The sequence below is a fragment of the Spea bombifrons genome, chromosome 13 (genome assembly GCF_027358695.1).
Source record: "Spea bombifrons isolate aSpeBom1 chromosome 13, aSpeBom1.2.pri, whole genome shotgun sequence".
NCBI lineage: Eukaryota > Metazoa > Chordata > Amphibia > Anura > Pelobatidae > Spea > Spea bombifrons.
The window spans coordinates 9,890,283-9,906,384 of record NC_071099.1 but is presented as its reverse complement, the minus strand read 5'-3'; the positions used below and the strand labels follow the sequence as shown (position 1 = coordinate 9,906,384).

Sequence of the window (16,102 nt, the reverse complement as noted above, 5' to 3'; positions counted from 1 at the left end):
CTTAGTAGATAAAACCCAGAAACTCCCCCAAAAATCTCCACTGGTTATTTACAGAAGGCCACGTTTTTAGTGTTAGATTCAGCAAATGGTTCGATGTCCTCGTTATTCCCACAGACGCCCCATGGAGAAGACCAGGAACATTTTCATCAAATTCTTATTAAAAAAACTTTGAAGAGTTGGATAGATGTCTGTAGGGTACAAGCTCCGACTGCCCCCCTGGTGACAGAATCCGACTGGCCTCCCCCCACCCCCGGAACAGAGTCAGACTGCGCCCCCTACTGACAGTGAGTGTGGCTGCCATCCCGGCAGATGTTTCCAGGGGGCAGTTTTCGCTGTGACACCGCGGCAGTTCTGGGAGGAATGCTCTGTGCTGGACCGTGTTTCCGGGGGAAGCACTCAGCCGGCACCGAGCAAGATGGCAGCACAGCAGCAGGAATCGGTTCGGCAGTTCGTGCTGGTCACTGGCTCGGAGGAGGAGCGGGCCCGCTTCTTCCTGGAGTCCGCGGGCTGGGACCTGCAGGTACCGGGGAGGGGAGTAAAAAGGCCCGCGGGGAGGGAGCGGGGAGCCTGTAGGGAGCTGACAGCAGAACGCACTGTCATCCTGCCCCCCACCCGGTACACCTCCACGGGGGCAGGGGCTGTCAGTCCCGCCCGGTACGCATCCACGGGGGCAGGGGCTGTCAGTCCCGCCCGGTACACATCCACGGGGGCAGGGGCTGTCAGTCCCGCCCGGTACACATCCACGGGGGCAGGGGCTGTCACTGCCGCCCGGTACACACCCACGGCGGCAGGGGCTGTCACTCCCGCCCGGTACACATCCACGGCGGCAGGGGCTGTCACTGCCGCCCGGTACACATCCACGGCGGCAGGGGCTGTCACTGCCGCCCGGTACACACCCACGGCGGCAGGGGCTGTCACTCCCGCCCGGTACACATCCACGGCGGCAGGGGCTGTCACTGCCGCCCGGTACACATCCACGGCGGCAGGGGCTGTCACTCCCACTTGGTACACGTTCTCAGGACCCAGCGCACGCCTGGCTCTGCCGGTATCACATCCGGGTCTCGTCTCTCAGCGTCTGTAATAGTCTGTTTTTTGTTCCCGCACAGTTGGCTCTGGCCAGTTTCTATGAGGATGGGGGTGACGATGACATCGTGACATTACCGCAGCCTCCCTCGGGATCCACGTCTCGTGGCTCTGGACCCAGGTAAGAAACCTGATCCGGATCCCACGAAGCCCACAAGGATCTTTTTATTTGTTTTGGGTAAAATGCCTTCCGTTCGTAGTTACATGACAGCAGCTGCGCCGAGCCGACATCTGGGCCACCAGCGAGCGGTCTCTGGCGAGAGCTTCTAACAGCGGCACATTCTCGTGAACGTCTCATTCCCAGAGCGGCTGCCGTTTGTCGCGAGAGAGAAGCAGCGAGACAATTTCATGCCTTAAGTGATAAGCTGTGGGATGTTATTTGTGTCATTTTTTTAACCATCTAGTGACTCTTACGCTTTATGATCTGTATCAAACACTTTCCCCCTCAGTGATCACAGGGTGACATCGTTCAGGGACTTAGTCCACGCGCAAGAAGAAGAGGAGGAGGAAGATGAAGGCCAGAGGTAATGCCCTGCATAGTCTCTTAGCGTCTCGAGGTTACTCTCTACACGCCATTTACATGTGTGTTATATGACGAGTATTAATGTCCCGCTGAGTATTAATGTCACCTGACTGGGGACACATTTTCATGCGCGTTTGCTCTGTGTGGCAGGTTTTACGCAGGGGGTTCAGAGAGAAGCGGCCAGCAGATTGTGGGACCCCCCAAAAAGAAAAACCCCAATGAGCTTGTTGAGGATCTGTTTAAGGGGGCCAAGGAGCATGGAGCGGTAGCTGTGGACCGAACCTCAAGAAGTCCAGGAGAGAGCAGCAAGTCATCGGTGAGGAAAGAGAACAGGGGGGTCCGGCAAGGGAGACAAAACAGTGAGGGGTGACACAGAAATGAGAGACGCAGACCCATCCCAAATACCGGCTGCTCGATACAGGGAGGTACTGAAGCAACAAGACCGGCGGCTGTGAACCAAAGAGAAAAGCTAACTACCCTGTTACTCCTTGAGTATTTGCCTCTAGGGGGTAATTTACTTGGCTAATGCAGCATGACTGAGGGTTAGTAACATATTAAAAGAGATCAGGATCTTTACTGTCCAGAAAAGTTTGATGAGGGTAATGGACGGGGCTGTTTCTGGGTAATGGTGCTAACTGCTGTGTGTCTTGCAGCCATTTGCAGGCGGTGGGTACCGCTTGGGAGCTGCGCAGGAGGAAGAGTCCGCGTACGTGTCTGGAAAACGCAAGCAGCAATCAGGTCAAGATGTAAGAGCTTTTCTGACCTGACTTCAGGGCTTTTTTCCATGAAAGTGCAGAAATTACACTAAGACGGGGCTGTCAGCTCCAGGCTTTCTTCTGAGATGAGAGGGGCAGATTCTTGCTACTCAGTGGGCTGATGATTTTAAGAATTACTGGGATTGGGCATGAGGGCCACCTGCCTCCCTGATCGTTTTTTTGTAACTACAGGGCTGTGACATGCACCAGTTCATGTGTTTACAGTCTGAGCATTTGCCGCGCAGGTCCATGTAGTGTTGAAGTTATGGAAGAACGGGTTTAGTCTGGATGAGAATGAACTACGCAGCTACCAGGACCCGGGAAATGCACAGTTCCTGGAGGCGATCCGCAGAGGGTGTGTTGGGAATGCCCTGCTCATGGCCGGGGTTTTTTTTTTTTTGATTTGTGGGAATATCTTTCTCTTAATCCACATTTCTCACGCATTCTTCTGTGTACAGGGAGATCCCTGCGGAGCTGCGCAGGTTGGCCCAAGGTGGCCAGGTTAATCTTGACATGGAAGATCATCGTGATGAGGACTTTGTGAAACCCAAAAGTGCCTTCAAGGCGTTTACAGGAGAGGGTCAAAAACTCGGCAGGTGAGTGTGCTCAAGAGCAAGGAGACGTCCATGGTCTTGGTGGGCTTGGAGACCTCCTTTTATACACCCGCTTCTCCCCCCCCCCCCCGGCAGCACTGCCCCACAGGTGCTCACCTCCTCAGCGTCCCAGCAGGCTGAACAAGAGGCCAAAGCCAGTTCCTCCGTAATCCTCGATGAGTCGGAGCCCATCACCAACATCCAGATTCGGCTGGCAGATGGAGGACGCCTGGTCCAGAGGTTTAATCACAGCCACAGGTATAAAACATTTCAAGAACAATGCGATCGTACTTTATTGCTGGAACATGGATAATACATGTAATACCCCTTTAACACGCACTAACTACAGCAAGTAATTAAACATATGTTAGTAAAACATATGTTCATAGTCATGGGATGAGAATATTGGCTGTAAATTAAGCAGTAATTAGTTCCAAGATATCCTTATCCTAAATACTAAAGGAAGACCTGGAGGCCTAAACTGGCCCTAAATTTATATATATAAAAAAAGACCTATTTGCTCCCGTGCCACCTGCCTGAGAGCAGCTTTGGTTCCTTGCATTGTTTAATGGGAAATCAGCCTGGGAGTTGTAGTCTGGAGCCTGGGGAATTCTGGGAGTTGTAGTCCGGAGAAGGGATTTCATTCCCAGCGACACCTGTTGCTATCTTAATGGACAGTCAGGGCCAGCGGCGGACGTGGATGACCTCGCTGTAAGCAGTTTGTGTTTTCTGAACCCTGGCTATGATTGCGTTCGCGTGTCTTTAGCGAGTTTCTGTCCAATCCGCAGGATCCGCGATGTCCGTCTGTTTATTGTGGACGCCAGGCCAGCTATGGCCGCCACGGGGTTTGTCCTGATGACCACCTTCCCCAACAAGGAGCTGACTGATGAGAACATGACCCTTAAGGAAGCCAACCTTCTAAATGCTGTCATTGTGCAGCGGTTCAAATGATGTCGTCGGCTTCCGCCGCTGTTCCCCGCAGCTCTCTCCCCCTCCGCTGGTGCCGCAGCGTCCGTCTGTCTGGTAATCCTGGGTTCCTGCTGCTTTGGGTGGACTTCTGATCTCTCTAGACGTACATTTTGCAGGATTTGTAATAAGATTTGGACTTAAACGTAAAATAAATAGGAGAAAGCGTTATACCGTGTGGAGTATGTCTTTCTTGCACGGTCTGGAGTGACGAACCTCACAAAAGAACCTGCTGTGGCAGATGGTGGCCTTAAATCTTTTGGTGGGAAATTCTAGACACCCGTCTGTAGAGAGGTCATGGTTTTAGGCGGGATCTCATACGGGGTCTCATACTGCGGAACTCAGATGTCTTAATTGGCCAAACTTGAGCTGTAGTCCCATCTGCGGATCACATTATTACATTATTGTAAAAAGAGTTGGGTTTCTAGAATGATGTCCTTTATTGAATTAAAATGAATCGCATTCATTTGATTTGGTGTGTTGAAAAGTCTGCTGTAACATCGGTTCCCTGTTGGATCTTAATAGTGTAGATTGGGGAATGACCACTGCCTCCTTGGAATCTAATGGGGGGGGGGGGGTGTTGGGATATAGATCGGTGGCTGTTGGATTTGTCTTCAGTAATTATAGCTGCATCTGCTGATCTGGAACTTTAAGGGGAAATATAGAGATTTTTTTTCTGCCCTTATGCAGCAGAGGGAGGGTTAATCCTGCCAAAAATGAAAGCAAAATACACTTCGCCTGCCAGGGCCAGCATGATGGGAGTTGAAGTTCCCAGTAGCTGGCCTGGCAGCCTCTGATTCCACCCCTCCATCCTGCTGTGAGGTTCACTCCATCTGCAGTGTTCTATCTTACATACATGTGCATTAGGTGTCGCCCAACAAAGAGCTCGGCTCTGGTACAGTCACGTGACCTCCGCCCTCACGTGTCCCTTACACTCCGACTGCGTTTCCCTTAGTTACGATGGCGGCCGCGTACCCACATGACGTCACCGGCTAGAGCTGTACACAGAAGAGTGGTGGCCGTCCTGAAATAGGAATTCACCGTGGGGGAGAGGGAGACCATGGGGGAGCATGGTCTCCGTGCGAAGGAGCCAGGGACCGCAGATTCCCGGGCGGAGTGTGTGTGACTCCGCGGAGAGGGCGGTGCTGTCTCTAGTGTTTCGAGCTCAACAAAACCTTGAACAAAGCTTGGGGTAGGGCGGGGCCGCAGGGCACTCGGGGGGGGGGCAACCAATGGCAGGAGAGCGCGGCCTTGCCGTGCCCTACCCGTGCTTTGACGTCATGACGCCGTGCGTGCTGTGTCCGTTATAGATTCGGCAGGTTACTCGGTGCGGAAAGCGGCATGGGTGTTCAGGTTGAGTGCATCACCCCCGGAGACGGTAAGCGACGCCAGGAACACCTTAGCCCTGCACCCTCTCATACTCTACCTTATGACCCGGGCTAACCGGACCCGTTTTTTCTCCTACAGGCCGTACCTTTCCCAAGAGGGGACAGACTGTGGTCGTGCATTATGACGGTGAGTAGCAGGGCATGGTGCGGGGCATTCTGGGATAGAGAGGGGGCAAAACTACCTGGCTAGGGTACCTTCCAGAATAGGGAGGGGTACATTCTGGAATCCGGTGGGAGTAACTGTAAGCAGTAAGTGTATATCTTTCCAGGGAACAGGTAACGAATGGTTATAGGGGTAAATTCAGGAATGGAGGTGGCTAACGGAGCCAGGGAGGGGCAGATTCTAGAACAGCAGCTGCTAACGGAGCCGGGGTGGGGCAGATTCTAGAACAGCGGCGGCAGCTAATGGGGATGGGGCAGATTCAGGGACGGAGGTTGGCTGTGGCAGGAAGAGATGCCTGTCGGCGGCTTGTCTTGTGCTTTAACAAGTATTCTGTTTTATTGGGGGGTCTGGATCTTTCCGAGTGGCCGGGGGCGTCCGACGCAGGACGGGAGTTTTCCGCCATCCTTCCTGGAGTCTCGGTTGGTTCCTGTCCTGCTTCCTGTTGAGCCAAGAAACCTCCCCTTTGCTTCCTTCCGCGGGTCTCTGCCTCCCGTCTGCTCAGATATCTGCCCCGGACGGCCCTGGCTGTGGAAATCCTTTGAGGGAGACGCTGGGAATAAAACCCCCCGTCTGCCGGTCGAGGAATAAACCATTGTATATTATTTGGTGGGATACTTTAGTTTGCCAGCAACCGACTGTAAGCCAGATGTTATAAGCGCCCTGGGACTTAGCTCGAGTCCATCATACGTGGGCCACCTGCCGGACTTCTCCTTAAAGACCTCGACCCGCTCGGTGGTCCATAAAACTAGAGGGGGGCTTTTTTTATGCTGCCAGGTGGAGTAAATTGGGGAGGAGAAGGTCCGTCTCTTGTATTTTGCTTGCTGCGGTTTAATAACGCCCCGTTGGCCGTCCTCAGGGACGCTGGAGAACGGCAAGAAGTTTGATTCCTCGCGGGACAGAGGGAAGCCCTTCAAGTTCAGGATGGGGCAGCAGGAGGTGATCCGCGGCTGGGAGGAGGGCATCGCACAGGTGAGCTTCCCAGAAACAGATCCCCATTAAATCCATGCGGTTGCTACCGCTAAATGCCGTTGACGGTCTGATCCTGCTGCACGGGGTGAGAGCGGCTCTGACGTTAAACGTTACAGCTCTCGCTGGGCTGGGCTGGGGGGGTTATTAATGTGGGATTTATTAATCAGGAATCATGTGACTGATGTGTTATCTGTGTCCCTGTACGTGCAGAGTTACCCGTTGCTCTGGAAGCAGTCGTGGCTTTCTGTGCTGTAAGCGCCTCTTAGACCTTTTGTTTTTTTTCCTCTTGCCAGATGAGCGTGGGGCAGCGGGCGCGTCTCACCATCTCGCCCGACTATGCCTACGGCAGCAAAGGGCATCCCGGGGTCATCCCTCCAAACGCGTGCCTAATCTTTGACGTGGAGCTGCTGCGGATGGAATGAGGGGTCGTGTGGCCGCTGACTGGGTATGTGTCGCTTCTTCATACATGTCTCATGCTGGAATGAGACTCTGTGTGTTCTGACCGAGGTTCTCGTCTCTCCTGACTTCTTCTCCCCAGGTGCCGAGGTGTCTGATCGCGAGCTCACATGGTCACCGGAGGTGGTGTTCAGGACCCCGGCCAGACTCTACCCTCCTTCCCCTCTCTCCTCACTCTGCCTTTTTCTTATCACTATCTGGCCCTGTGGTCTCCCCTCTCCTGATAGGCCGGGTATTATGATGCGCGGGGGGGGGTGACATCTGACTTGCTGGACGTTTCTGCCCCCGGATGTTGGGAAGTCGCACCGGATCTGAGGATGGCGCCATCTCTCCGGTTACCTGTTGATTGGGATTAAGACGCCGCTACAAACGTTGGTCTGACGCCTTCGTGTTTCCATGGCGGATTGCTTTTTAATAACGTGATTGGTCGGGCCGGTTTTCTGCTCCGTGGTGCAGCCCCCACCCTGTACCGAACCCATCCCTCTCCCACCTCTCTCTACAATAAAATGCTTTTCTCTACCACCGAGTGCGTCTCTTGTTCTCGGCGGAAGCGCTCCGGGAGTCTTCGTGTCCTTCCAGGACCCCGATGATAACCACGGTGGAATGCTGAATTTCCAGCCCCTCCTGCGCCACAGGCTTACTCCTGGCAAAATGGTTTACGTACGTGTGCCATGTACAAAACACGCCGTGTAAACCTTCCAAGGGAAATGGAAACTGACGTAAAAGCCGTCGGTCAGGGAGTGGTTGATGGGAATCTTGGGCTTTTGGATGTGACATTTCCTGCTCACGTGTGCGCGTTATGACACGCGTGTGGGTAGGAATGTATGACCCTGTGTGCAGTAACGTACTGGGCTGTTGAAAGTACAAACCGTTAATTACCCCGTGAGTTCGGTCGCGGTGCGGGAAGCTGTGATGCGGGTCGGGGGCGCTCTGTGGGATAAAATGAATGTGGTCGATTCTTCTGTTTCTGGCTTTTTTTTTTTTTTTGGAGCCTCTGGGGTTGAGATGAAGGTCACGTTATGTGGCTTTGCACACGGGGGTCCCTGCCACGTAGATTTACACGCTAGAGGATGGAATCAGGGGCTGGCCTCGCTGCTCTCCCTGCTGGCTTTGGCTCGGGGGCGGTTGTGATGTCGTGGGGCAGTTATGTCTCAGGGCAGCCCCGGTGTCCGCAGGAAGGCTGGGGGAGGTTTACGGGGCATTTGTTCAGCTGCCCAATCGCTGCTGTTTGTGGGAGTAGTGCTGTGGGACTCCTGCCCACCAGGGAGATGTGGCCATGGGGGAGTGCTTAGGGTGACGCGCCCAGGTGTGCATTTCCACGGCAGAATATGTGAGTACACGCTTGTGTCCCTGTGTTAGATTGTCAGCTCCTGAGAACCCTCTGGCTTCTCCCACCTTGACCAGAAGAGCCCACTGGGGGGTGAAGCAGCCGATATAGTGTCCAAAAGACAAAAACTCGCCGCTCAAGACCTCTGTCCCGGGGTCCGGCCACGTGAGGGAAGATGCACTCCAATCACCTGACGGCGCTCGGCGTGTGATGTCGCGTCTCAGGTATGTGCGGGTGCCGGGCCATCACTTAATTAAACCCTTTTATTTATAGCCTGGAAGCCGCAATATCTGAGTCATTGTGTATCTGTACCCAGGGATCACATGTGTCAAATGTCCTAGATTTACAGGGACTGTCCTACATTTCCCCATTTCTGCATCTCCGTCTTGTTTTTAACCCAAAGTTTTACAAACTGTTACTTTCCCACATTCTCTGATCTGAAACATCACTCCCATCGCCACTATCCAGAACCGGCCGTAATCATGTGACAGAGAGAAGTGAAAGAGCGAGCGCGCTGATAGGGTGAAATACTTTGTTGCCGTTTCTACTTAAAGTGTTTTGGGGGCAAATATTTAAAACAGTTTAAAAACAGCGTGGCGCCCCCGCGGAGGCAAGGTGTGCGTGGAATTCTCCCGCGTGTGTCTTGCTGTAAATGCCATAAAGTGAACCCTTTTACTTAGGGAGATGTTTGCCGGCCGGGGCTTTCCCGGCCGCTCTCGTTATCTGACGATCTCGTTCAGCCGGTTTTCTTCCTAGAAGTGACTTCAGTGTCATGAGACCGGCGGACGTCACAACTGCCCCTCCCTGGGGAGGCTTCATAAAGCAGGCAGGGCAGGTATCGGCTCAGATCCCAGGGAGCAGCGCGACGGCACAGGTGAGTGCAAATAATACAGGTAACCCTGCCCCACACCCCACAATATCTGCCCCACCATCCTCACACCCCACAATATCTGCCCCACAATATCTGCCCCGCCATCCTCACACCCCACAATATCTGCCCAGCCATCCTCACACCCCACAATATCTGCCCCACAATATCTGCCCCGCCATCCTTACACCCCACATTATCTGCCCCGCCATCCCCACACCCCACATTATCTGCCCCGCCATCCTTACACCCCACGATATCTGCCCAGCCATCCTCACACCCCAGAATATCTGCCTCTCACCCCAGAGTATCTGCCCCGCCATCCCGACACCCCACAACATCCGATCTCCTTGGACACTCTAAGCCCCTCCAGAATACCCTCCTCAATCTCCGCTCACCCCGTTACTGACCCCCCTCCCTGCCTGTAAAATATACACCTGGTAACGGAGGTCACCCAGTAACACCAGTAACACCCACGCCTTGGGCATACATTTGCTGCGATGAAGATTATTTTGTTTTCCTTTGGGGTTTGACCCCCACCTAACACTGCTTAGTAGAGATGCCCCCATTAATCTAAAACGCTTTGCCTTCTGCTCCGGAATCCGGAGCTCTGCCGGGATGATTGAATCTGTGTTGGCCGCGCAGGGATTACACACGGTAGGGTTATACTCTGCGCCGTCATGTAACACGTCCTAGTCTCCGACCTGCATGAGTGTCCAGAGTGCCTTCATATTAACCCTTAACTCCTCAAAAGGAGCCACTGCGTTGCAAGACGACTTCCCATGTAATTAAATGTCGGGCCGTGAAACGCGTCGGTCCTAAACACACAGCTTGTGGATTCTACAGCGAAAGCCACCGGAACGTGCCTCTGACGGCCTCCATCTTTGTTTCTGCGCAGGTTCATAATGTCTCTCTACCCGTCTCTAGAGGATCTGAAGGTGGACAGAGCCCTGCAGGTAGGAGGGCCACCCAGTGGCCCCTAACGCTGGGGATGATCATTTTGTAGCAATGATTCACAAGGAGGAGATTTCAGAGACTTAAATAAATCTCTAATAAAGACAGTCGAGTGCCCGCTCACTGTCCCCGCGATTAACTCTTTCCCTTCGCTCATTTTTTCAGGCTCAGTCCAACCAGGTAACCCCCAGGATGGCTCCTGCGGCTCTGACGGCACCGGCGGCCCCCGTCGGACAAGGTAAGGCCATCATGTATATCTCCGAGGGCTTCACCGGCGATGGGGAGGAGGGAACTGGACAGTTTCTGGGGAGGAAAGAGACAGCAGGTGACGGCTGCGCTCACACGCCAGACATCTCTCCCCCCACGCGCCCCGGAACTCTGGCCAAGGGGGCCACTCTCTTTATTACACGACCCCCGGCTGTGAGTGACGTGGCATTATTATCCTTCCTACTTGATGTTACTGAGCCCCCGAGAGCCCAACTGGACTGCTGACCTCTGTGACTGGAGACATTCGCCGTGTCCCAGCGTGACGTCTCTCAAGCTCTGCCGTCTCTCTGACTTTCGCGTTCTCTCTCTCCACCCCTCAGCTCTGTATCCGAACCTGGCCGAGCTGTCTAATTACATGGGTCTGTCTCTGACGGACGAGGAGATCCTGCTCAATATGTCTCTGGTCCCAAGCGGCGATAATGTGAGTGTAAACTCCATCGCGAGTGGGGCTCTGGATCCGGGGTTTACCCCAACTGTTGGAGAGCGTGACTCTTTGTTTCGTGTCCCGCAGACGGTCGCGGTCCCTCACGCCATCGCCGGCGGTCTTGTGGCCCCCGTGACGGGTAATGACGTCGGCCTGAGACGAGCGGAGATTAAATGCGGCATCCGGGAGGTGATTCTGTGCAAAGATGAGAACGGGAAGGTGGGCCTGAGACTGCGAGCTGTGGACAAGGTGAGTGAACGGCGGACTGGGCGGTGGGGTGGCGGGGCGATCCTGGGGGGTTCGCGCATCTCACGTTGGGTCTCTCCACAGGGTATCTTCGTGCAGCTGGTTCAGGCCAATTCTCCGGCGTCTCTGGTGGGCTTGAGGTTTGGAGACCAGATTCTGCAGCTTGACGGACAAAGCTGCGCCGGCTGGACCAGTGACCGGGCGCACAAAGCGTTAAAGAAAGCCGGCCAGGACCGGATCAGTGTGGTGGTCCGGGACCGGTGAGTCAGACCCCTCGCGCCGCCATCACTTATCTCAGGGACGTCCCTTTGGCTCCCGCTGAGAGCTTTAATCATAGTCGTGTCCGCAAAGGGCCGCGGGTCATCCCCCTGCACACGCGTGACGCTCTCCTAAAGCTGCGGGTTCTCCCTGCTGGGATGGGTCGGATTATTGATGTGTTTTTGGGTGCATCATGTGACCTTGTCACGCGTGTTTAGCCCCTTCCAGCGCACAGTCACCCTGCAGAAGGACAGCACAGGACACGTGGGGTTCATTTACAAGAAAGGACAGATCACGTCGCTGGTGAAAGATGGATCCGCGGCCCGAAACGGCCTCCTCACCAACCACTATCTGTGCGAAATCAACGGGCAGAACGTCATCGGACTCAAGGTGAGCGCACACTCCGCTCACATGCTGCTGAGCGGCGGATCATAGAGTATTGGGGGTTGTACAAAACAGTTTGAGCCGCCGGGATATTCCTTAACGTCTGAATATCCCGGTGCTGCCGGCGCGGTGGTTCCTCGGGGGTGTCCGGCGCGTTACAGACAGTAGTGTTTGCAGTGAGGGAAGCCCCGGTGGCAGGCGTCACGCATGCTGGTTCTGATCTCCTGCTCCCTTCATTACAGGATCGTCAGGTTGGGGAAATCCTGGCCAACTGCGGGCGGACGGTGACCGTGACCGTCATCCCCAGCGTCATCTACGAGCACATCGTGAAAAGGTGAGTTTTTCCACACGGGATCCCACCCCATGCGATGCTTTGGGTGTATTGTTAGGTAAGGGGTTAATGGGGTCTCTGATGATGCAGGTGAGGGGGTTATATTACTGGAGAGTAAATAGGAGCTGATAATCGTGTGTGTGTGTGTGTGTGTGTGTGTGTGTGTGTGTGTGTGTGTGTGTGTGTGAGAAGAAAGCAGATGGAGAAGGTGCGCAGTCGGGTGATTTTTTTGTTAAGGGGTAGGTTGCATTGCAGGGTGAGGGGAGATGTTGGGGGGTCCTGCTGAGAGATGTTGGGGGGTCCAACGGGGCTCTATGTATGTAGTGCTGATGAGGCCGTGATGGATTAAATGGCAGCAACGTGTAAGAACGATTAAGGGAATGAGGATTTGGGGCAACAGGGCTGTTCTGTCAGTTGGAGGTAATGGGGTAATCAGTGATATGGGGGGTACCTGGAGTGTAAGGGGGTAATTGTGACACATTTGCCCTGCTGCTTTTGCAGAATGTCTACAGGACTCATAAAAAATTCAATGGACCACTCCATCCCTGAGGTGTGAAGGACCCCTGTGGATCTGCGTCCAGTCGGGGTCAAAATCAGGACCCTATCGTCACTACGCACTTTGAGTTCCTGCACGGGACGGTTATACACAGGGTCTTTCCTGGGGAGGGCGGGGGCAGTGTCTGTTCCAGGCTGCGCCGGCCAGAATCAGGACCCCTGGGACCACCTGCCTCGGGAGATCTCCTGTTAGTCTTTATCTTTGTTTTTTTCTGTATACTGAAATGTCTTTAATACAGTGTAAAACCTTTTGCTGCGCATGTTCACTGCACTGGAGACACATGGGCTTTGCATACAGTCCAGTTTAATACATTCAGCAGAAGAGACAGCAGACATCAAGCAGCAACATCAAAAATAGATCTCTCTCTATATATATAGATTTATAATAATTCACTAACAGCGGATACAGCGATCTGTCTGTGACCGTCGGCTGCCGTTAATAGAGAGGCAACGAGACCCCTCGCGGGGAGCGCTGCAAACCCAAAAGTGCAAAAGAAAACATTATTGTAAGTGTCGTGACTGGCGGGGAGACGGCCGGCGTCCCGCAACAAGCCCCCCCGTCCTATCCAGGCTGACCGAGTGACGCAAGTGACCAGCACAAACACAGCGGCAGGGGAAGGGTTAAACCGAAAACACCCCCCACATCACCCCAAATATTAGTACAGAACCCACCGCCTGTCGCGGCTGCAGGTGCGCGGCAGAGCAACGTGTAACTGCAACGTACCGCGCCACGCACTGCAGGCGATACTGCGGCCTCCACGCGAAACGCATAGGGGAAAAGGGTCTGCCCCCGAGAACCCACTGAGGGGGCAATAAACAGAGATTTACCCCGGAAAACAAACAAACAAACATGTATACATAGCAGCAAAAGAGTAACGGGTCGGCCGGGGCCACGTCCGGTAAGATTAGGGCTGGAGGGGTCAAAACTAAAGCAAGCGGAGAAAAATCTGGTGAAATGAGACACGCAAGAGAGCGTCATGTTCGCTCTCGCTGTGAGACACAAGGGATGCACCGGGCGTGATGGGAATATGGCAGACATGCGATCTCAGTGTCCACGCGCTGCGCATGCTTCTCACTGCACCACGGACAGGTGAAACGCGACGTTTAAACACAGAAATGCGGGTATTACATCCAAACTCCCCACGTGAGCACACAGGTAACACTGTGTCCCCAGAACCGCGTGCACACGCAATCACACGCACCTGATCCTACCCCACCACGCCACATACATGTAAATACAGACAATATTCGGAACACGCTTATTCCGCACAGACGGGATGCAACGGTCTCTCGGGTCACGGGACCAGGTCACACCCTGTGATTGACACCCCCTGGCTGTAACCATCTGTACCAGCTGCAGGACAGAGTTTGCTCACTGACCCTGCATAGAACTGCCCACGGGGCAACTCCTGAGGGTCCCAGACCCATGCCGGGCAGCCCAGGAAAGCGCGGAGCAGCCCGTCCACGTTCCGGGGCAGCCGGAGTTCAGGGCTGGGTGGAGGAGCCACTGACCGGACGGCAGCCGATCCTACGAATCGAATGCAGAGCGACAGAGCAGCAGCCGCGCATCAACGAGCTGATATTGTACACCGGCTGCCCCTGACGTCTCTGTGCCCGGCACAACCAAGCCACCGTCGGGACCACCGGGATCAGCACTGCCAGCAAGTCTACAACAAAGTACCGGCTCCAGAAGCTGACGGGAGGATCTGGCTCCTCAGAGGGCGAGTCTACTCCCGAAGCGCCGTCCGTTACCGTTACCACGCAGCTGGGGCCAGGGTTTACGGCTTCCGGGGGCTCGGCCGAGGAGCCGAGAGAAGAGCCGGTGGCTGCGTGGGACTGGAGGACTTTCTCTAGAATGGCATCCACTTCGGGGGTCCCTGGGGCATCGTCCGTCTGCACCCCGCAGTCACTCATGCTGCTGGCTTGCACCGCCGAGTCCACGCACAAGGGCGGCGACTGCTCCCCGAGGCAGAACTCTGTGCCCGACGACACGGCGCTGCTGTCATCGGGGGCCGTGTAGCCGCTGTCACCCGTGTCCTGGTAGTTCCGCTCCTCCGCGGGAGGCTCGCTCAGTTTGGTGTAGGTAGAGCTGCGAGTCAAGGAGCGGGCTGGCGAGTCGCCGGCGGAACCTCCACCGCCCTCCGCTCCTCGTGGAGCTCCGTCCTGGGCCAGCTCCATGTTCTGCAGCAGCGTCTCCAGTTTGCGGTTCTGCAGGGTGATGTCCGCTAAATATTTCTGGACTCCGCTGTCATTTTCACCCAGGCGGCTTCTCACGCTCTCCATGACCTCGCGCAGCTGCTGGATCTCCCGCTGGGCGGCCTTGAGCGCCAACTGTGCCTCGACCCGGTGGCATTCCTCCTCGATCCAATCCTCCTGCATCCGGCTCAGCTGGGACTTCAGCTCGTCCACTTCGGAGTCCCTAAAGCAAGGAGAGCAGAGGAGATGAGAAAACACGGAGCGCTCGCCGCTGCCCCTCACCTGCCCCTCAGCACCGGGGCATGAAGCAGAGTTGCTCACCTCTCGTGCAGAGCCTCTTGCAGATCCCGGAGCCGCGCTCGCAGGTGGCGAATGCAGACCTCCTTCTGCTGCAGCGGGGTGAGATATTGCTCCGGAGTCGGCGGTTTGATGCCATGGTTCTCGCTGCACAGACTGTATTTAGCAGAACGTCTGCAGGAAGATAAGAGAGAGACACGTCAAGACAGAGGGGGAGGGAGAGAGACGGGGAGAGAGAGAGAGACGGGGGGAGAGAGAGAGAGACTGGGGGGAGAGAGAGAGAGACTGGGGGGAGAGAGAGAGAGACTGGGGGGAGAGAGAGAGAGAGATAGAGACACGGGGGGAGAGAGAGAAATAGAGACACGGGGGGAGAGAGAGAGAGATAGAGACACGGGGGGAGAGAGAGAGAGATAGAGACACGGGGGGAGAGAGAGAGAGAGAGAGAGACAGAGAGGGGGAGAGAGAGACACGGGGGAGAGAGAGAGAGAGGGAGAGAGAGAGAGAGAGACACGGGGGGAGAGAGAGACACGGGGGGGGGAGAGAGAGAGAGAGAGAGAGAGAGAGAGAGAGAGAGAGACACAGAGAGACACGGGGAGAGAGAGAGACACGGGGGGGAGAGAGAGAGAGAGAGAGAGAGAGAGAGAGACACGGGGGGAGAGAGAGAGAGAGACACGGGGGGGAGAGAGAGAGAGAGAGACGGGAGAGAGAGAGAGAGAGAGAGACGGGAGAGAGAGAGAGAGAGAGAGACGGGGAGAGACAGAGAGAGAGACGGGGGAGAGAGGAGAGACGGGGGAGAGAGAGAGAGACGGGGGAGAGAGAGAGAGAGACGGGGAGAGAGAGAGAGAGACGGGGGAGAGAGAGAGAGAGACGGGGGAGAGAGGAGAGAGAGAGAGGGGGAGAGAGAGAGAGAGACGGGGGAGAGAGAGAGAGAGACGGGGGGAGAGAGAGAGAGAGACGGGGGGAGAGAGAGAGAGAGAGACGGGGGAGAGAGAGAGAGAGACGGGGGAGAGAGAGAGAGAGACGGGGGAGAGAGAGAGAGAGACGGGGGAGAGAGAGAGAGACGGGGGAGAGAGAGAGAGAGAGAGAGAGACGGGGGGAG

General features: G+C 55.2%; 4 protein-coding genes across 4 annotated transcripts in view; 3 read left to right on the top strand and 1 right to left on the bottom strand.

Annotated features, from left to right (window-relative positions):
* Positions 1-367: 367 nt before the first annotated feature.
* On the top strand, positions 368-4,091 carry NSFL1C (NSFL1 cofactor). The gene is made up of 9 exons (XM_053453419.1): positions 368-520; positions 1,107-1,204; positions 1,533-1,607; positions 1,757-1,922; positions 2,260-2,352; positions 2,607-2,716; positions 2,820-2,957; positions 3,051-3,212; positions 3,743-4,091. Exons 1-9 carry the CDS (start codon positions 416-418, stop codon positions 3,903-3,905), a joined length of 1,110 nt encoding a protein of 369 aa, XP_053309394.1. The 5' UTR covers positions 368-415; the 3' UTR covers positions 3,906-4,091.
* Positions 4,092-5,187: 1,096 nt separating this feature from the next.
* FKBP1A (FKBP prolyl isomerase 1A) lies at positions 5,188-7,415 on the top strand. The gene is made up of 5 exons (XM_053452929.1): positions 5,188-5,298; positions 5,388-5,435; positions 6,328-6,440; positions 6,734-6,885; positions 6,979-7,415. The coding sequence occupies exons 1-4, from the start codon at positions 5,262-5,264 to the stop codon at positions 6,860-6,862; spliced, it is 327 nt and encodes a 108-aa protein (XP_053308904.1). The 5' UTR covers positions 5,188-5,261; the 3' UTR covers positions 6,863-6,885; positions 6,979-7,415.
* Positions 7,416-9,010: 1,595 nt separating this feature from the next.
* On the top strand, positions 9,011-12,760 carry SDCBP2 (syndecan binding protein 2). The gene is made up of 9 exons (XM_053453756.1): positions 9,011-9,097; positions 9,990-10,047; positions 10,211-10,283; positions 10,633-10,733; positions 10,824-10,985; positions 11,067-11,242; positions 11,459-11,630; positions 11,867-11,958; positions 12,457-12,760. The coding sequence occupies exons 2-9, from the start codon at positions 9,997-9,999 to the stop codon at positions 12,509-12,511; spliced, it is 882 nt and encodes a 293-aa protein (XP_053309731.1). The 5' UTR covers positions 9,011-9,097; positions 9,990-9,996; the 3' UTR covers positions 12,512-12,760.
* An 823-nt stretch (positions 12,761-13,583) lies between these two features.
* SNPH (syntaphilin) overlaps positions 13,584-16,102 on the bottom strand; it is a 7,508-nt gene continuing 4,989 nt past the window's right edge. The window contains exons 4-5 of the mRNA XM_053453755.1: positions 15,028-15,177; positions 13,584-14,929 (exon numbers count right to left, since the gene is read on the bottom strand). Of these exons, the coding sequence (XP_053309730.1) occupies positions 13,996-14,929; positions 15,028-15,177 (1,084 nt within the window). The 3' untranslated portion in view covers positions 13,584-13,995. The remainder of the gene's footprint in view (positions 14,930-15,027; positions 15,178-16,102) is intronic.